Source organism: Dendrobates tinctorius, unplaced genomic scaffold, assembly GCF_039654945.1.
Source record: "Dendrobates tinctorius isolate UK_male_01 unplaced genomic scaffold, ASM3965494v1 ptg000004l, whole genome shotgun sequence".
Lineage (NCBI taxonomy): Eukaryota > Metazoa > Chordata > Amphibia > Anura > Dendrobatidae > Dendrobates > Dendrobates tinctorius.
The window spans coordinates 40,272,470-40,294,383 of NW_027361672.1; the positions used below are offsets into that span (position 1 = coordinate 40,272,470).

At 42.1% G+C, this 21,914-nt stretch overlaps 1 protein-coding gene across 5 annotated transcripts in view; it reads right to left on the minus strand.

Annotated features, from left to right (window-relative positions):
- Positions 1-3,594: 3,594 nt before the first annotated feature.
- RREB1 (ras responsive element binding protein 1) overlaps positions 3,595-21,914 on the minus strand; it is a 97,985-nt gene continuing 79,665 nt past the window's right edge. For 4 of the 5 annotated variants that reach the window (XM_073567287.1, XM_073567296.1, XM_073567293.1 and 1 more), the window contains 5 exons: positions 20,730-20,919; positions 11,655-14,370; positions 7,494-7,658; positions 5,721-6,425; positions 3,595-4,859 (listed from right to left, as the gene is read on the minus strand). In XM_073567287.1, the coding sequence (XP_073423388.1) occupies positions 4,414-4,859; positions 5,721-6,425; positions 7,494-7,658; positions 11,655-14,370; positions 20,730-20,919 (4,222 nt within the window). In that variant the 3' untranslated portion in view covers positions 3,595-4,413. The remainder of the gene's footprint in view (positions 4,860-5,720; positions 6,426-7,493; positions 7,659-11,654; positions 14,371-20,729; positions 20,920-21,914) is intronic. The other variant, XM_073567309.1, reaches the window with a different exon arrangement.

Genomic DNA, 21,914 nt, shown 5'->3' on the forward strand with positions numbered 1-21,914 from the left:
CGATTCACCCAGAGTTCAATCATGGCATATACTTCACAGTTTAATATCCAAGCCACAATAGTTTGGGAACAACTCATTAAATTCATTTATGATATATTTGTATTTAGAACAAAACATATGATAAAGACCTTATCTATCAGGGTATACATACATTAAATAAAGCTTTCATTCCGTTTTTCATTATTGCTAACAGACGTCCCGCTCTTCTGCTGGGCCGATCAGATTTTTGATACATCACTTTACAGTAAAACATGTAACATCAATGGTCTGGAGACATACAACTTAAACGAAAATGACTAAAATATACACTTGTCCTTTAATTGATTCTGATTAATAAGAACACTTGGTAAAAAAGAAGTAGGAATCATTGGTTGTGATTTACCATTCTCCAGAGATAGTCACGAATGTCCATAGATCTGCTCATCTCATACAGAAATATATTAGTTTCCATAGAACATATATTGATATATTGTTTTTTTTATGCTTTTAAAAAGGCATCACTTTAGCTGCTGCTCTGTAATATTGGTCATTTAGTTGATTGTCAGGCATTGCACAGGTACTGTGACAGTGTATTACTGAACGATCCCTCTCGGATTTGACCTCCACTCCCAATTTAGTTCGAATTAGAATAAGACTCTTCCCCTACAGCCCCACCACATTGTCAATAGCTGCAGTGTCTGTTTAGGAAACTCTAGACTAAATGCAGAAAAATCAGAACTTGTGAAATGTTGAGGTTCAGAATCTCAAATACTGCTTTGTGGAAATGCAGAAGTAATACCCCCAGCAACCACGCAATGTGCTAGTGGCCAGAAGAGGACCTTCGTAATACCAGTCTCCATGGCACAAAGAGCCTGAGCCATTGATAAATCAAAAAGTAACTGATATATGTGTATAAATCGGTGTAAAGGGAGGCATATAGTCTTCAATAACAAAAAAAAATTGTGAACATATTTTCACGTCCTAGAGGTCACGAAACCCGAGGGGGCAAATTGCACAGTTACAGTAGGGTATATATATATAACAAACTGCTCATTCGTATTTGTATCTAAGTGTGTAGACATATATGCAACATATACACACACATATATATATATATATATATATATATATATATATATATATATATATAGTGGGGAAAAAAAGTATTTAGTCAGTCAGCAATAGTGCAAGTTCCACCACTTAAAAAGATGAGAGGCGTCTGTAATTTACATCATAGGTAGACCTCAACTATGGGAGACAAACTGAGGAAAAAAAAAATCCAGAAAATCACATTGTCTGTTTTTTTTTCATTTTATTTGCATATTATGGTGGAAAATAAGTATTTGGTCAGAAACAAGCAATCAAGATTTCTGGCTCTCACAGACCTGTAACTTCTTCTTTAAGAGTCTCCTCTTTCCTCCACTCATTACCTGTAGTAATGGCACCTGTTTAAACTTGTTATCAGTATAAAAAGACACCTGTGCACACCCTCAAACAGTCTGACTCCAAACTCCACTATGGTGAAGACCAAAGAGCTGTCAAAGGACACCAGAAACAAAATTGTAGCCCTGCACCAGGCTGGGAAGACTGAATCTGCAATAGCCAACCAGCTTGGAGTGAAGAAATCAACTGTGGGAGCAATAATTAGAAAATGGAAGACATACAAGACCACTGATAATCTCCCTCGATCTGGTGCTCCACGCAAAATCCCACCCCGTGGGGTCAGAATGATCACAAGAACGGTGAGCAAAAATCCCAGAACCACGCGGGGGGGACCTAGTGAATGAACTGCAGAGAGCTGGGACCAATGTAAGGCCGGTTTCACATTAGCGCTTTTTCAGCGCACGCACGGCCGGGGGTAGCTCCGCCCCCGAGCCGGCTCTCTGCCCGGCGTGCCCGCCCCTTGCTTGTAGCGCCGCCTACTAGCGGACAGCGGCGCCTGCGATCGGCGCACCCTATCTTTAGCATAGGGTGCGCAGATCGTGCGCAGGCCGTGCGCTAGTTGCGCTTTGACCTGCGCTGCGCACCTTTGACGGTGCGCCGTGCGCGCCAAAATCCGAAAAGTTTAAAGATAGGGTGCGCCGATCGCAGGCGCCGCTGTCCGCTAGTAGGCGGCGCTACAAGCAAGGGGCGGGCACGCCGGGCAGAGAGCCGGCTCGGGGGCGGAGCTACCCCCGGCCGTGCGTGCGCTGAAAAAGCGCTAATGTGAAACCGGCCTAACAAGGCCTACCATAAGTAACACACTACGCCACCATGGACTCAGATCCTGCAGTGCCAGACGTGTCCCACTGCTTAAGCCTGTACATGTCTGGGCCCGTCTGAAGTTTGCTAGAGAGCATTTGGATGATCCAGAGGAGTTTTGGGAGAATGTCCTATGGTCTGATGAAACCAAACTGGAACTGTTTGGTAGAAACACAACTTGTCGTGTTTGGAGGAAAAAGAATACTGAGTTGCATCCATCAAACACCATACCTACTGTAAAGCATGGTGATGGAAACATCATGCTTTGGGGCTGTTTCTCTGCAAAGGGGCCAGGACGACTGATCCGGGTACATGAAAGAATGAATGGGGCCATGTATCGTGAGATTTTGAGTGCAAACCTCCTTCCATCAGCAAGGGCATTGAAGATGAAACGTGGCTGGGTCTTTCAACATGACAATGATCCAAAGCACACCGCCAGGGCAACGAAGGAGTGGCTTCATAAGAAGCATTTCAAGGTCCTGGAGTGGCCTAGCCAGTCTCCAGATCTCAACCCTATAGAAAACCTTTGGAGGGAGTTGAAAGTCCGTGTTGCCAAGCGAAAAGCCAAAAACATCACTGCACTAGAGGAGATCTGCATGGAGGAATGGGCCAACATACCAACAACAGTGTGTGGCAACCTTGTGAAGACTTACAGAAAACGTTTGACCTCTGTCATTGCCAACAAAGGATATATCACAAAGTATTGAGATGAAATTTTGTTTCTGACCAAATACTTATTTTCCACCATAATATGCAAATAAAATGAAAAAAAAAACAGACAATGTGATTTTCTGGATTTTTTTTTCTCAGTTTGTCTCCCATAGTTGAGGTCTACCTATGATGTAAATTACAGACGCCTCTCATCTTTTTAAGTGGTGGAACTTGCACTATTGCTGACTGACTAAATACTTTTTTTCCCCACTGTGTATATATATATATATATATATATATATATATATATATATATATATATATATATATATATACACACACACACACACATATACACACACACATACATACATATACACACACCACACATACACACGCGCAGACATACACCATTCTTGAACAGGCTCATCTTCAAGCGCCATAGTACAAATTCTAATCTAGCTCCTCCTTTTCTCCAGTAGTACAATCCTGCCTAAAACAAAAGATGAAAACCTGAAAGGTAAGGCCTCTTATATTGGAAGACAGAACTCTTTTTGCTTCTTTTCAGAGTCCACTTCTATCCTCCACTAACCTCAATGGCAGGACACAAGAAAGTCTCCATTCGCCTTATTGTGCACAAACCTCTGTTTTCACTGAGAACAGGTTTGGAATGGTGCAACGCGAGAGAACTGTCGAAGGCTAGGATCCAAAATAATATAAAAGTCTGTTTTTACACATTTATTAATACCAGGACTCAAAAGTTACTTGGTAATATTTTGAAAAAAAAAAAAAAGGCAAATATTGCCCATATGGTTCTGCAAAATGCAGAGACTAGTAAGCTGTTGAATTCAAGCAAACAGAATTGAGACATCGGTGGGCAGATAGTTCCATCGGTGGTGATGCTTCTGCTGAATCCTCTGTGTGTGTTTCTCTGAGGTAGAACAACTACTCAATAAGAACACCATAAGGATATGTTATGTTATGTGCAGAATCGGGTTGTTTAGTTCAGAACTGCCTTTTTTTATTCCTGGCTTATAACGACTGCCATACGCTTTGTGTAGAAATTCATCCAGCACTTGTACAATGCACAAAGGTCCACAGCAAATTCAAAGCTCAGAAATGTTGAAGATCGGGAGGGTCTGGTAGAAAACCTTTTCTGCATGTCCACTGACTTTCTTCCAGTTATTGGCTGCATTAATTTATTGCTTTCTCCACAACCTGAAAAGTCCACTTCTGGAAAGACAGTGATTGATGAACACACAAAAAATATTTAATGCATCAATGGGAAATGTCCTCTTTGAAGATTCGTCAAAGTTATTTCCTCTTTTATGTACAAAACTGAATATTTAAAAAGTGTAATACCAAAACACATAATAAAGTAGTAAGGCACTCAAATATCCATATCAACTTTCTCTATCTAAACAAAAGTTATGGCACATGGTATGGCCTGCCATAATCTGCTGTAGAAAATGCATCTGAAAAGGTCAAGTGTAAATATGATTCTTTCCTTGCAAAACAGGAAGGGCTCCTCTTAATATTGGCTCATTTAGGCCCTACAATAGACTGAGATCCCGCTGAGGTTATAGGATTCATGGTAGCCTTTTCCAGCTCCTTATTACTACCCCCTACATTTTTCAGGTCTGGATCTGTTTTGCCATCTTTTAGGGCATCTCTTATCGATGCAGCTTTATTGCTTTGAGATGATTCCTCAGCATCCACATTGGAAAACTGGCTTTTTTTGCTCCTAGTCGTAGCCTGGCTGTTAGGTGTTGGTGTATCGCATTCATTTTCAGATATGTGGTGAGTACTGCTCTGCATGGACTCCGCATCGCTTTCTTCATCACCTCTAAGCAGCCGTTCCTCCTTGTCACTTTCTTTCTCTTGGCTTTTATTATCTCTTATTTTCTGGTGAATTCGCTGATGACGAACCAGACTATGCTTCAGAGTAAACGTGCGTTCACATGTCTGGCATTTGTAAGGTCGCTCACCTACAAAATAAAGAAATAAATGAAAAGCATCTATTAGCACTGAGTTTGCAAATCAAGTATCTACTTTACCCTGACTGAACATGCACACATTTAGAAATCTATTTATTTTATTAGAAATAACAAGGATTTTATAGTATACCCTGTACTCGGTGTATCTTCATTTCAGAAGCATAGGTGGGGGTACAGAGTGAATGGATGCCAAAAATGGCGGCAAAAAAGTCACTAAAGCCTGCCATACAATTGTATGGCAGTCGGCCCAATTTGGCTTCAGCTGATTGTTCGGTTGCCCGCCATTTCAGCCAATTATCCCATGCACAGGAGCACTCGTTCCGCCGATCACTCCTGTGTTATGTATGAGAAAGCCGCCAACTGACACGTCGGCTGGTGACTTATCTCCAGGAGAACAATGTAATTGGCAGTTCGAAATGAAACATGAGTCATAGACATCTTCCCCAACCACCAGTCGGCCGGAGCCCCTATACATTAGACTGTTGGCTGAACTGGAGGAGGTCAACGGGTTCATCTAGACATTAGTCTAATGTCTATGGGAGCCTTAAATCGGTTTTACCAACAAAGTTCATTTTAATATATATCTTTGGAATAAAAATAAGTTCCACAATTGGATGTGTTAAAAACATGTTCACAGCCATTACACAGTACACAGCCGGAGCACTTTTATAAGATTATCTCAGAACAGGAACATGTTTTTAACACATCCATTTGTGAAATATTTTTATTTCAAGATCTATTAATTAAAATGTACTTTGTTCATGTGAAAACCTCTTTAAGTCTTAGCCTGCGTGTTTAGATACAGGGTTTGAACAGTAGACTGAATCTTTGTGAAGTTGAAGCCACACTTACCTGTGTGAGATCTCATATGTCTTGTGAGATCCTGAAGGGACCAGAAACGTTTACTACAGACTGTGCAGATCTTCTTCCGTTTGTCTGCCTTTGTCCCCTTTGTCTCTGGCTTGGTGTCCTTGTCTTCATCACTTTTATCCAATAACTTTTCCATTTTCTCCTCAAAGTTCTCCTCATTCTCCATTTGCTTCTGTCCCAAGGGTTCGGCTACCATAGTAGATTTAGAGATTTTTAAGTCAACAGGGAGCTCTTCATCTGGACTTCCTTGATCATCAGCAGTAACATGAGTGGAATTGCAGACAGGGGTCGATACCTCATTGGATTCATTTTCAACATTTTCCTCTTTTCCCATGCTTACACACGAGTGTGCCCTTTTATGTCTGCCAAGAGTAGCAGCAAATTTAAAGTTTTTGCCACAAACATCACAAGAGTTGTTGGCTGCCTGCTCGCCAGTTGACAGCTTGAACTCAATTAGCTTGCTTGCAAAATTAAGGTCAAGGCTTTTGTTGCTCACAGCATCATCCTCTAACTGCTCCTCGCCATCCTCCTTGGACTCTTTGTCTACAGTCAGATTGTCAGTCTGCTGGTCCTTGGATATCTGTTCAGTTTCCATTATTGGAGCCTGCTCCGCTTGATCTCTTTCCCCAGAAGTCAGGTCTAGAACATCAACTTCTGCTGCTGACAAATCCGCATCAGACTGACTGTCTATAAAGACACATGAAAAATTGCTTAGTAGATTTCCCATCACCGACAATTGGTCAATAAGGCACTAAACTAATATTTTGGTTGCAACACGTGACCAAGATAAGTCTAGGCTGCTACAACACGGCAACGTAATGCAGGTAAATACTGCAACAAACAAACAAACAAAAAAAAAGGAATAGCTCTGTTTCTTTGCTTGTTGCAGTTGCCTTGAGGGTTGTAATGCAACCCCATTCATCTGCATCAGACTGCAATGTAGAAGTGACAGAGCGATTTTAAGTGTGTTGCGGTCAAAATTGCCATGTAGCTCCTGTCTAAAACAGAAATAATCTATGAAGCAAATGACCCTACAACCCGAAATATTCCCTTTCAATCCACAAGTCATTGTACATGACAAGAACAAGTTAAAAAACTATGTAACAAGAGAAAATAATGTAAATAAAAGAAAAAATATTTAGCATTATACCCAACTTGGACACTGCAAGCATTCATTGACACACTCAAAACTCTGCCTTCTGATGTTACTAATGCACACGCGGAACAGGTAAAATTAATTCCTATAATATACTGTAGTCTTATGCTTGGCAGATAGAGGTTCTTTATTTCACAATGGAGTAGTGTACAGTGTAGATCTCTCGCTATGCCAGGTTTCATACAGACACTGATTTGGGCAAAGTCAACACTAACAGACATACACATTAAAGTCAATCCAACTCATCAAGTTCAATGGGACAGGGACCTTCTAATGTGCATGGAGGTCTGTCGAATCTTCCCCAACAGATGACGTCGGGTTGATAAGGATCGGGCCGTTGGAAGTTAAATGCCAGATCCTTTTGTTCTCAGAGAAGTTGCCACCAGAGATGTCTGGACACGCGCTTACTACCCTCTCCACTCAAAGAACATGAACGCACGGCTGAGACGGGCGCTCATATGTTCGGTGTTGGCCCCGAGCTATCTAATGTTTATGGCCACCTTATGTCTGCTAGTAATATACAGATGTGACACTGGCACGTATCTAGACAATGACCCATAGCTATTTCATTAGAATAGGAGTAAGCTAAAATGTGCTACCTGTGCTATCATGAGATCCAACATCACTTTCTTTAGACTGGGCCAGAAGACCGTTTCTTCTTAGGGAGAGGTTGGCAACTCCGTGTTTGCGTAAAAGATGGCGCTCACAGTTCGATTTAGTAGAAAAGAAGGCATCGCACTGTGCACATGGGTAGGGCTTCTGACCTGAAGTAGGAAAAAAAATTACATTTATCCCACTTGCTATAAAAAGTACACAAATGCTACATTTTAGGGCATTGTAAAGAAAATGTATAGGCAGTGATGGAAACAGGGCAGCATGGGCTAATATTGGGTAAAAGCACAGGGCACGGTAGTCAGAAGTGATGTGGGTTGAAGTAATAGAGGAGGAGAGGGAACGGCATAAATATCCTTTAGAATAAGTGAACTCTCTAGGCCGGATACAAAAGCTGCATTATGAGCACCCACTCTGCTTTAATCTGCTTCAAGTTGTTCGTTTTGCTGCTAATTAACGGCTAAATCTGCATTAGGAGATTGCATGGACCAATCCTTACTACCAGGCCATCATGTGACCACACTATGCCTAATTACACGAATATCCATGCCATTCCACTGTCATCTGCGAGGAAGGAAAGCTTTGTATCAAGTGACAATGACCGCGGTCAGCAGATTTCTGCCTCTTAAGCACAAACATACAAGACAATTAGGATGAGTTCACATTTAACGGATTTGTTGCAGAAATGTATCATTCATCTGAATGAGGCTTGCAAAAATCCATGTGCCTGACACCAGCAACCCTACGCAGAATGGAACGGATTTTCAGTTGCAGACTTTTTTTTTTTTTGCAACAAATCTGTGTAAATTGATCCAAATGCTGCACGGTATTATTTGGGGACATGAAGTGATGAACTAGACGGCAGACCCAACAAGCTGCTCCTAATTTCACAAGCACTCCATCGGGAGAAAAATATTGTGGTCCTGCAGAAATAAATTCAAGGGGGCTGCTAAATTCCTTGAATAGTCAGGCGTCCGCCCTACATGATAGCACAAGGGGATGGTCAAGGGTTGGGGAATGCTTTGCCCACCACAATATGAAACCAGTTTTCCCAAGACGCAAGCTACATGTAGGGTTCACCAGTTATTGCAATTTTTATTGGAAATCATCTGCAACTAATCTAATGGTAATACTATGCATTGCAGAGGGTTAAGTCAGCGGAAAAAGTATTCATTTATGCTGCGGGTTTCCAATCGGTTTGACAGGTCAATTTACGTGCAAATGTCAGGCAGCGTTTTTATGCAGCTCTTGGAGGAGTTTGGGTAAAATCTCATCCATTTTTACTTCTACACCCCCAAAAATCCATACGACAAGCCGGCAGCTTATCATCTCCCTGGGAACATACCCCCGAAACGGCAACATTTAGCATGTTTGTGCAGCATCTTGTGATGTGAACCTCAATACAATGTAAACTGTTTATTGGATCCATCGAAGTCTAACACGCATACAGGATAAAGGTCATCTATACCTTTTAGGGTTCACTCACACAAGCGATGATTCTCTCTTCCTAGAGAACAGGGCTCATTATGCTAATGACACACTGTACAAACTGAGTTTGCTCCAAGTGTCATTTTACTGCGATCAGATTCTCTTGCATGAGAGAAGTCGTATCACAGGTATGGAGAAGATGGAGAACTTAATTTCTCCATCTTCTCCATTGTTTCTATCCATGTGAGGCAGACTGCACTCGGATAACATGCAAGCGCAGTCTGATGTATTACACACACACAGACTTGAATGGGTGTCCATGATTCTATTTGTGTAGCCACTCGCAGCATGCCAAATCGGCAGTAGAAAAAAAAAAAAAAAAAAGAGAATGCAGATCTGCACTGCTCCACAGTATAAGATTGGTTCCAGTGCTATCCGATAAAACATGAGATAGCAATGGGCCGAGTTATATGCTCCTGAAAGGTAAGAGGTAAGGTAAAGCTAAAAATTAAAACTCTTAGGGCCCCGTTACACGTATCAAAGTCCCAGCGATCCCACCAACGATCCGACGTGGATGGGATCGCTGGGACATAGTTAGGTGATCGCTGGTGAGCTGTCACATAGACAGACCCACAAGCGATCAGGACCTGCGAGCAAGCTGGTTTCCAATGTAAACAGCGGGTATCTAAGAGCCGCGCGGCTCTTAGTTACCCGCTGTTTACATTGGAAACCAGCGTCTCTGATCGCTGGTCTCTCGCTGCCACACACAGCGATGCGTGCTGGCCAGCGGGAGACCAACAATCAAAATGGCCCAGGACGTTCCAGCGCGATCAGTGATACCAGGCAGGAGGGCCGGTCGCTGATCCATGTCACACACAGCGATGTCGCCGGAGAGGTCGCTGTGGTGTCACAAAATCAGCGATCTCGCTGTGTGTGACGGGGCCTTTACATAAAAGCTCTACTATCAGTCACCTTAGCAAAGGGTTATACAGCATATACTACATTTTAAATAATTTTTAGGGGATTTCTTCTTGGATGACCTATTTTTGCTGGAAGAAATTTCACAAACTGAGCTGATGAGATGGTTTCCACACTGCTAAAATCCACAGTGTTGATCATCTATAATCACTAGCAAGAGTTCTAGTTCCCAATAGGGTCCCACAAGGCAAGCATCGCATAGCTCCCAAGAAAATAAATCAAGGGTCTGTAAATGTAATGCATAGAAATAATTGGTGCTCCAGAGCACGATACATTTATTGTAGCTGCTTTCCATAGAAATTGGGATCAAAGGACCAACCCCACACCATGATAAAAGATGCAAAAGTTCCTTTCGACCAACTGGGCGCATACCACAACTTCTTTTAGAAGCTAGCTTTTCCTCCTCTGATGCTAGCCAATCAAAACATGGCCATGCCCACAAAGAATTTCTGTGGTATATGCCCAATTGGTTGAAGGGAAAATTTGCATCTTTATTACCATTGGCATAAAGCCCCCATCACACATAGCGATCTCGCTGCTGAGTCACAAGTTTTGGGACGCAACAGCGATCTCACCAGCGAGATCGCTGTGTGTGACACTGACCAGCGACCGGCCCCCCTGTCGGTTATCGCTGATCGTCCTGGAATAGCCAGGACATTTTTTTGATCGCTGGTCTCCCGCTAGCCAGCACACATCGCTGCGTGTGACAGGCGGGAGACCAGCGATCAGTGCGCTGGTAACTAAGGTAAACGCAGGGTTTCTAAGCACCGGGCGGTGCTTAGAAACCTGATGTGTATCTTAGTTACCAGCACGCTGATGCAGGGAGCTGGTAACTAAGGTATACATCGGGTTTCTAAGTGACACACGCCCCTTAGAAACCCGATGTGGTAACAGCTCCCTGCATCAGCGCGCTGGTAACTAACGTACACAGCGACACCGCACGCTCGGCGTCGCTGGTGATGATAGCTGGTGAAGCTGTCTGTTTGACAGCTCACCAGCGATACATAGCGACTCACCAGCGATCCTGACAAGTTGATATCATTGTCGGGATCACTGGTGAGTCGCTATGTGAGACGGGCCCTAACTTTAGTATGAAGAGGCACATAAAAAAGAAACTAATCCAAAATCAATGGAGCAGCACCAATAAAAAAAATCCAGAGAAAGGTGGTCTTTAAATTGTACAACACAATTCTATATAAAGACCTGAGGCCATTCAGTGATTACCAAGCCAAAACATTACTATCTGAAGGGTTTGCCCGGATTGGTAAAAATATTTCGACAGATGTGGGTCTCGCTCATTTGGGACTCTATTCTAAATGGAGCAAATAGCAGCTACAGTGTGTAATTGTGGAGGACCCAGAACATCCAGACATTACAGAGTCAGACCACTGATTTCAATGTCTATTGTAAAATGCACCATTTTTTTCCATAGGTGTCATGCCAGGGAATCGCAACACCTATGTTAGGTCCTCCCCAAAGATCATAGCAGCTGGACTATATATGATCACCTTATTGTCAGGAGATCCTTCTAGCAAAAAGGCATTGTTCAAAGTGTACATTTACATGGTTATACCACCAGTTCTGTTTAAACGATGGAAACGATATGTAAACTTCTCTATTTACATGACTTCAGCTTTGAAAGCACAATGGAGGAAATACATTCATATTTAGCTGAAAACTTCAACATCTCCTTTACCAACTGAAGTACTAGAAAAGCTTGAAACAGATCTAGACTATCTTACCTGTGTGAGTCAACATGTGTCTCTGTAAGGAGCTTGCCCAGGGAAAAACACGGGGACAGTAAGGACAGGTAATCTTCTGCAAGGAATTGGAGTAAGAGTTTCTTTTCGCCTTTTTATCTTCACCGCTGTCTCGCTCATCCTCACTAGTACCATTTTTGTCTATAGCATCTTTAAGGTGTTCGGTGGACTGCAGATAAGGACTGAACTTGTTAGTGTCCGTTGTGGCCAACATCTTCTCAACACTTGCAAATTCACCACTTGATTCAAGGTCTACACCAATTGCTATCTTAGGTTTATTTTTAGTTCCCTTCTTTCTGCCCCTTTTCTTTGCTCCAGTTATTAAAGTAGTTGGACTGGAGAGGTCTGATGGACTTGTCAAGCTTGAAACATTCTGGGATGAATCACTGGGAAGAACAGGTTCCTTGTTTTGGATGGTCATCCTGGATTTGGAAGCGCCAGATTTCTCAGTGGCTGAAGGACTGTTGGCAGAAGCAACTTGAGAACTTATTGCTGTTATATCGGTTTTGAGCATCGAGGAAGCAGATGATACTGAAGAAATGATCTGTGCAATGGAAGCCAGAGGTGGCAATTCTTTAGTGACTGTAGGCTTTGGCAAAAGTGGAGGTGGTTTAGGCCTCAGAGGGCGAAGTATAGTTGCATTTCCAAGAACAGCAGGAGAAATGATTGGAACACTCAAGTGTACAGGGTTTTTCACTTGTTTGGAATGTGTGATAGCTGCAGCTTTTTCGAGTAGCTCGTTGGCACTTAGGGGTAGTGGGTACGGCTGGCAACTAAACAGTTGACCAACATGGCCACTTATTTGCTCTTGAGTGTTTGGTTGAATGAGTGGGTTTTCTTTGTCCTGCTTAACATGTTTAGGTATAGAGAGATCAATGGGTTCCATGGAGGAATCATAAGAGACAGGAGAGTTGTAGACAGGTTCCTCTCTCACTGGAAACATACTTGGGTTTTTGTTCTTTTGAGAAAAGTCTAAGGGTTCATCGAGGTCCACAGGAAAGCTGGTAGCAGGTTCAAGTTTTAGAAAAGAAGAAACACTTCCGTGAAGAACGCCATTTTGTGGTTCCAGGTAAGATGTGGTAGGCTTGCGCTCGAGGTAAGCGCTATCCTCCAAAGGTGGAGTGTCTGTTCTATTTTGCCCTGGGCTACAAGAACCACACAATATGTGGCTCTCTATTTCTTTTTCTTGAATATGCTGGTGTTGTTTGAGTATGTGGTGAATGCAGTTTCTTTTTGCAGAAAAAGCATTGCCACACTGTTTGCATTCAAAAAGTTTCTTTTTCTGAAAGTTGCTGTGACTCCGCATGTGTATATGAAGAGCACGATAACTCTTTAAGTCTTCCCCGCAGCATTTACAAACTGTATCGGGTGAACAGAGAGCATCAACCATTTCAGATGTATTTGTGGATACATAGTCAATGTTCTTTTCGATATCCTTCCTGGTGACCTTTAGGTGCTTCTTACGTAGGTGTCTCTCACAGTTAGCTTTAACAGTGAAAGGGTACTGGCATATTTTGCATATGTAAGGTCTTTCACCACTGTGTGTTCGCAGGTGACGTATCAGTGCTGCCTTGTCAGCCGCAATATAATCGCATATGTTACACTGGTAAGGTGATATTCCCAAATGGGTGCGTATGTGGGCCCGTAATACACCGGAGAATGTAAACACCTGATCACAGAAGCGGCAAGGATAAAATACTTTTTTAGCTTGAGTTGTTTTTTTGCCATTTGATCCAGAAATAATTGATTTCAAATCCCCTTCCGCTACCTCTTGTTTGATCTTTGCCTCCAAGTCTAGCGGCATGAAGGCTTCTATAATACTGTCCTGTTCTAGCTGTGTCTTCAGATCTCGTGGTTTCAGTAATTCTGAGTATGGTAGATGAGAGTTTTGAGTAGAGGAGCTACAGTTGGCTCCAGACCTGGATTGTAAATATATGGCGCTTGTGGCAGATTCCACACTGTTCTTTATGATTCTTAAAGGTGGAGGAGGAAGGCTAGGGCTGATGCAGCCTGGAGATGCCTGCTGATTCGTAACAAGTGATGGAGGTGTGGAGGCAGCAACAACTGTACGAGGCGTCACTGGTGGCTTTGGCTTCAATAGCGGCATGTGTTTAATCATGGCAGGAGACGTTTTAGAAAATGGTGGAAGACTTATCTGAGATGGTGCTGAAGAAGCCATCTTTAATATCTGCTGAATATCAGCCAACTCTCCAGAGAAAGGTTTTACCACAATGCTGTTGTCTGGTTGAATAGTAAAGCCTTTTTGGAAAGGCTGCAATGAAAGCAATTTCAGGTTTTCTTTTGTGGAGGGTAGAACTGAGAACGGACCACCGACAGGGGGCGCTTCTAAAGGGGACAACTTCAGCATGGTTGTGCTGCAACCAAGCTCATGAGGTAGGCTGCTCTTCATAGCCTCTATGTGTAAGGCCTGGAGACATTTTGATGAATTGTCCTCCTGACTGAGAGGCTTGATGTCTTTGGTGTACTGGAGATCCAAGGCTGCCATAAAAGCTTTCTGTTCTTGTTCCTCCCCAACCAATTCCCCAGTTTTGTGCAGATTGTTAACCTGACCTTCCTTATGGTTTTTTTCCATGTGCAGTTTGAGAGCTGATGGCATTGGGAAGGCTTTGTTGCAGATTTCACATATGAAGCTATGCAATTCACTGATGCATCTTCTTAAGTTGATTTCACACCAAGCCTAAACAGGAGTAAGGAACAGAATATTGTACGTGTCAACCAGTACAGCATTATAGCATTAAACAAAACCTTTAAAATGTACTGACCAATCATTAATCTGCAACTAAATGAAAAAAAATTACATGAAATAAAATCCAATTCAACCTCCTACTTATACCAATGTGGTTATGGCATGTATTAAGTACTCTGGTATAAAAGTATCTACTGAGAGGTCATGACTTCTTAATATGCATAAAAATGACTATTCTGGATGTGGATGGGTTAACATCTATCTGGGTCTAAGGGCAGACCACTATTTTTTTTTCCTCCACATGCCATTTAAAGCCTTGTGAACTGGGGATTAGAATGATAAGCCCTTTACTGCTATAGAAACCCAAAGAGCATTGCATGTCTGGCTGTGATACTCTACATCCAGCCTATTGCACAAAACAAACAGCTGACCATCTTCCTTTTGTACCTCTTTCTTAAATAGCAGCTTAGTGCAAGATGCCCTGAAAGACTGCCCCGCCATACCCCCGCCGTCCAAGAGCTTAAGTTTTGTCATAATGTTCTAGCAATTAATTACCTAGGAATCTGGCTGGAACAATTACATCCAAAGAAAGCTGGATACAATGTATCAACAACTTTAGAATGCCTACAATTTTTTGCTATATATTACAGTAGATACAATTATTGTATATAATCATTTGGATTACATTTATAATTAATACATTTCTAATTAGAAACAATTTATTGATTACAAATCTTAAATTATGAGTATCAAGAGACATCTGTGCAATGTACAATTTCTCGCGTTAAAGGGAATCTGTCACCCGATTTTCGCCATTTAATCTGACAGGAGCATGATGTAGGGTCAGAGACCCTGATTCCAGTGATGTGTCCCCTATTGAGCTGCTTGTTATTGTTTCAATAAAATCAATGTTTAACAACAGGATATTATCACAAGAAGACTCCTAGCCTCCTGCTATGTAGTCCTCCTGCTCCGTGTAGTCTATTGATTAGCAGTTTTCTGCCTATGCACATTGTACAGTCATGGCCAAAAGTTTTGAGAATGACACAAATATTAATTTTTACAAAGTCTACTGCTTCATTTTTTCTAATGGCAATTTGCATATACTCCAGAATGTTATAAAGAGTGATCAGCTTAACAGCAATTACTTGCAAAGTCAATATTTGCCTAGAAAATTAACTTTATCCCCCAAAACACATTTCAACATAATTGCAGCCCTGCCTTAAAAGGACCAGCTAACATCGTTTCAGTGATTGCTCCATTAACACTGGTGTGGGTGTTGATGAGGACAGGGCTGGAGATCAATCTGTCATGATTAAGTAAGAATCACACCACTGGACACTTTAAAAGGAGGCTGGTGCTTGGCATCATTGTTTCTCTTCTGTTAACCATGGTTATCTCTAAAGAAACACGTGCAGTCATCATTGCACTGCACAAAAATGGCCTAACAGGGAAGAGTATCGCAGCTAGAAAGATTGCACCTCAGTCAACAATCTATCGCATCATCAAGAACTTCAAGGAGAGAGGTTCCCTTGTTGCCAAAAAGGCTCCAGGGCGCCCAAGAAAGACCAGCAAGCGCCAGGACCGTCTCTTAAAAGTGTTTCAGCTGCGGGATCGGGCTACCAGCAGTGCAGAGCTTGCTCAGGAATGGCAGCAGGCAGGTGTGAGTGCATCTGCACGCACTGTGAGGCAGAGACTCTTGGAGCAAGGCCTGGTCTCAAGGAGGGCAGCAAAGAAGCCACTTGTCTCCAGAAAAAACATCATGGACAGACTGATATTCTGCAAGAGGTACAGGGAGTGGACTGCTGAGGACTGGGGTAAAGTCATTTTCTCTGATGAATCCCCTTTTCGAATGTTTGGGACATCTGGAAAACGGCTTATTCCGAGAAGACCAGGTAAGCGCTACCACCAGTCTTGTCTCATGCCAACTGTCAAGTATCCTGAAACCATTCATGTGTGGGGTTGCTTCTCAGCCAAGGGAATGGGCTCTCTCGCAGTCTTGCCTAAAAACACAGCCATGAGTAAAGAATGGTACCAGAATGTCCTCCAAGAGCAACTTCTCCCAACCGTCCAAGAGCAGTTTGGCGATCAACAATGCCTTTTTCAACATGATGGAGCACCTTGCCATAAAGCAAAGGTGATAACTAAATGGCTCAGGGAACAAAACAGAGATTTTGGGACCATGGCCTGGAAACTCCCCAGATCTTAATCCCATTGAGAACTTGTGGTCAATGATCAAGAGACTGGTGGACAAACAAAAACCTTCAAATTCAGACAAAATAAAAGCATTGATTTTGCAAGAATGGACTGCTATCAGTCAGGATTTGATCCAGAAGTTGATTGAGAGCATGCCAGGGAGAATTGCTGAGGTCCTGAAGAAGAAGGGTCAACACTGCAAATATTGACTTGCTGCATTAACTCATTCTAACTGTCAATATAACCTTTTGTTACTCATAATATGATTGCAATTATATTTCTGTATGTGATAAAAACATCTGACAAACACACATAAAAACCAGAGGCCAGCAGATCATGTAAAAATATAATATTTGTGTCATTCTCAAAACTTTTGGCCATGACTGTACACAGAAAGCTGCCAATCAGTGATGTGTGCTGGGTTACACAGAGCTCACTGCAGCAGAGAAAGCAGTGATTTCATCAAACCTGCAGCAATTTGCCCAGTAAGTAACACTACACCAAAAAAGAAATACCTAGTTAAACGGCACTTCCAAAAACTAGAGACACCAAAAAAGAAAAAAGGAAGCAAAATGCATAAAAATACAACTTTTATCTTGAGGGGAGAAAAAGCTAAACGCGAAACACGAATTGGGGTCAGCCGTCCTAAGGTAATATGCCAGGTCAATTAACCCTTCCTACTTTTTACACACTATGTCTTATTGACTACTTGCTCTACTGTCATCTTTTTGCGCATTCAATATGGGCTTTTCTATTGACTACATCATACACTTGCACTAATGGAGATTATACAGTGGGGAAAAAAAGTATTTAGTCAGTCAGCAATAGTGCAAGTTCCACCACTTAAAAAGATGAGAGGCGTCTGTAATTTACATCATAGGTAGACCTCAACTATGGGAGACAAACTGAGAAAAAAAAATCCAGAAAATCACATTGTCTGTTTTTTTTTCATTTTATTTGCATATTATGGTGGAAAATAAGTATTTGGTCAGAAACAAAATTTCATCTCAATACTTTGTGATATATCCTTTGTTGGCAATGACAGAGGTCAAACGTTTTCTGTAAGTCTTCACAAGGTTGCCACACACTGTTGTTGGTATGTTGGCCCATTCCTCCATGCAGATCTCCTCTAGAGCAGTGATGTTTTTGGCTTTTCGCTTGGCAACACGGACTTTCAACTCCCTCCAAAGGTTTTCTATAGGGTTGAGATCTGGAGACTGGCTAGGCCACTCCAGGACCTTGAAATGCTTCTTACGAAGCCACTCCTTCGTTGCCCTGGCGGTGTGCTTTGGATCATTGTCATGTTGAAAGACCCAGCCACGTTTCATCTTCAATGCCCTTGCTGATGGAAGGAGGTTTGCACTCAAAATCTCACGATACATGGCCCCATTCATTCTCTCATGTACCCGGATCAGTCGTCCTGGCCCCTTTGCAGAGAAACAGCCCCAAAGCATGATGTTTCCACCACCATGCTTTACAGTAGGTATGGTGTTTGATGGATGCAACTCAGTATTCTTTTTCCTCCAAACACGACAAGTTGTGTTTCTACCAAACAGTTCCAGTTTGGTTTCATCAGACCATAGGACATTCTCCCAAAACTCCTCTGGATCATCCAAATGCTCTCTAGCAAACTTCAGACGGGCCCGGACATGTACAGGCTTAAGCAGTGGGACACGTCTGGCACTGCAGGATCTGAGTCCATGGTGGCGTAGTGTGTTACTTATGGTAGGCCTTGTTACATTGGTCCCAGCTCTCTGCAGTTCATTCACTAGGTCCCCCCGCGTGGTTCTGGGATTTTTGCTCACCGTTCTTGTGATCATTCTGACCCCACGGGGTGGGATTTTGCGTGGAGCACCAGATCGAGGGAGATTATCAGTGGTCTTGTATGTCTTCCATTTTCTAATTATTGCTCCCACAGTTGATTTCTTCACTCCAAGCTGGTTGGCTATTGCAGATTCAGTCTTCCCAGCCTGGTGCAGGGCTACAATTTTGTTTCTGGTGTCCTTTGACAGCTTTTTGGTCTTCACCATAGTGGAGTTTGGAGTCAGACTGTTTGAGGGTGTGCACAGGTGTCTTTTTATACTGATAACAAGTTTAAACAGGTGCCATTACTACAGGTAATGAGTGGAGGAAAGAGGAGACTCTTAAAGAAGAAGTTACAGGTCTGTGAGAGCCAAAAATCTTGATTGCTTGTTTCTGACCAAATACTTATTTTCCACCATAATATGCAAATAAAATGAAAAAAAAACAGACAATGTGATTTTCTGGATTTTTTTTTCTCAGTTTGTCTCCCATAGTTGAGGTCTACCTATGATGTAAATTACAGACGCCTCTCATCTTTTTAAGTGGTGGAACTTGCACTATTGCTGACTGACTAAATACTTTTTTTCCCCACTGTATACATTGTTTTCTACTGCTTATATTTCCATGTTATACTTGAAGGTGATTCACCCATTATATTTACCGTATATAACTTATATGGACATTAATTAGTGCATCCCTTTATAGATAGTTTCTTTCATATTAAGTATTGGTGTAATACCTTACCCCTACTTTTTATGTATACCCATTTTTGAATGTTCATTGTGCATGCTGATATCTCATTTGTTTTGGGCTTGTCAATGAACTACTATAGTCCACAGGCTTTCATACATTCTTTTGAAGTTTTCTAAAACTTCCTTTTTAGCTTTCATATAAGCCTTTCTTTGGAGCCTAAATCTAATTTAGCATTAAGGGTGAACTTTACCTACATCTGGTTTATTTTGGTGTATTCCTTTTAAATGGCTTATTTTTGCATTTTTTTGTCCCTACATTATCATGTTTTACTCATTTTATTTTAATATGTATCAATAAAATTTGTATTTTTATGGCATTTTGCTTCCTTTTTTCTTTTTTGGTCTCTCCAGTAAGTGACCCATTGCTGTAATCACTGTCTCAGCCCCTACACAATGCTGCTCTCAGATTACACAGCAAAAACCTGGTAACAGATTCCCTTTAAAGTGCTTTCTAGTTGATTAATAGATGGCTGCTAAGGTGTGGTGCCAAAGAGTCATCATGGCATTACCCAGGGAAATTTAACCCAATGCTGGGATATTTCATTGACTCTTTGCCCAGGATAAAGGAAGGTCTAACTAAATGAAAAGCCCCCCATAGACATGTAATAAAAGATGGCCAAACCCTCAGATTTAAGTGGAGTCCTCCAACCATCTAATGTGTATGGTAGCCAACTGACTGTCCCCTGTAATATTACGTTGGGGAATTTAAGGATCTGGCAAGTTGGAATTCAACCGCCTTATTCTTTTATTTGGCTGGAAAATAAGCCGCTGCCAGAAGATTCTGGCAGAAGCTCTCTCATCAGGAGCACTGGAATGCTCGGCCTAGCATGTTTATGTGTGGAGAGTCAGGAGACAGACACTGGACAAATGTTAAGGATACGCTAAATCCAGCCTACTGCACACAAAAAAATAGCCCACCAACTTCGTTTTGTACTTCTTTGTTAAAAAGCCACGTAGTGCAAGATGTCCGGAAAGACTGCTCCTCCATACCCCTGCCATCCAAGTGGCTGACAGCTATCTAATGTGTTTGGACAGCTTAAGAGCCCTCATATCTTGAGGGCATTATTATAATATAACATGTAATGGTACTATCCTTAGCCTTTTTTAGGTCAGAGACAGTAAACTCTATAGTCTTATAGGGTTTGTCCAATGAAAACAAGTTCTTGCCTATCCAATAGGATAATGATAAATTGCTGATTGGTGGGTGTCCGACCAATGGAAACCGCACCAAATCGGCAGATCAGGGAACTTTTATCCCAGTTACAAAGTGGAGTGGCAGATCAGACCACCAACCCCTGCTCTATTCATTCTCTAGGGAGCTGCCGAAGAAAGCCAAGCACAGCAATCGGAAGTCCCATAAGGAATGAATGGCGAAGAAGTCAAGCATGAACTCTGTCGCCCATTTTTAACGGGGTTAGTTAAAAGCGCCCCGTTCTGCCAATCAGTGCAGGTCTCAGTAGACAGACTGACTGATCTACCAGTTATCACCTACCATAGGGAAAGGTAATAAATTCATTTTCAGCAGACAGCCCTTTAAAGCTTTATTTTCTGTAGCTAGCACCGGCAAGTGATTCTACGGTACTAATAGCCAATCCTTACCTGAGAAATGATAGGGAAATTCTTGCAAGAGAAGTCAGTAAAGCCCAAATCGTTAAATCCAGCGGGGATAGCAGGGTTGTTTTGAATGAATGGCTTTCCAGACTGGTCTAGGGGGATCAGCTTGTGGATTACAGAATTGTGTCTTAGCAGACCACGGAGGGTACGAAATGAAATGCAGCAAGTGTCACACCTGGGGGGAAAATATAAAAGCTTAGGAAAGCTAAACATTATTCACACCGAAATCCGTACAAGATGGGACCACACTTGACATGAAATCCACAGGCTATTGCTTGCTGTGCAGTTGTAAAACAAATTTATTTTATTTTTTACTTTTATTACTCATTTGTCTTTATAGTGACCCCCGATATCTTCTATATGACTTCTTGAGCTACTGGAAAACACATGTAATACCTATGTGACATATTATGTGTATATACAATGCCTGAAATCTGCGTACAATATACAGATATATACAAATAAATACCTAAATGTATCTGTAAGGTTTAAAATATCTCAACCGGCAGGGCGGATGGAGGTGTTGAAAACAGAAAGGACTTTACCACCAAGCTTGGTACTTCTAATTTTGCACTACCTCTTTTCTGTCATCACTTGCCCCATCCCCCTTGACCAAGAGCAACGTAATTGTTGGCGTTCCCTTTCTCACAAGGGTGCCACAAAAGGAAAACAAATCCCTGCCATACCTAGAGGGTTGTAATAAAAACCTCTCAGGCCAGCACTTAGCACCTGTTGATGGGTCTTCAAACTCCGAAAGGCAAACTGGATGCCAGCATGAAAACTAGTTAAGAGTTGCCTTTACCATAGAGATGCTTAACTGGAAGGAAGACATTCCCCACTGGCCTCCTGTATATTGCCTTTAAGCTGCTCTTCAAGGACAAGACCGGTCATTGCAAATCCATTCTACGTCCTACAGACTGTCAGGATTTCAGCATCTTAGACCTACAGTCACCAGCCCTCATAGTCCAAGATCACAAGCAAAGATCAGCACATTGATATCATTTATACATTCTGATATTTCCGCCCTACAGTTTTGTTCTCTTGCTCCTTCAGTGTAAATACAGTATTTACCGTAATTTCATAGTTATAGTTTTGCTACATCTACAAATTAGGAAACCGTAGCCATTAGGACTCCAACATCTAGGGGTTGTTTCCCTGTCTTTTACCCTT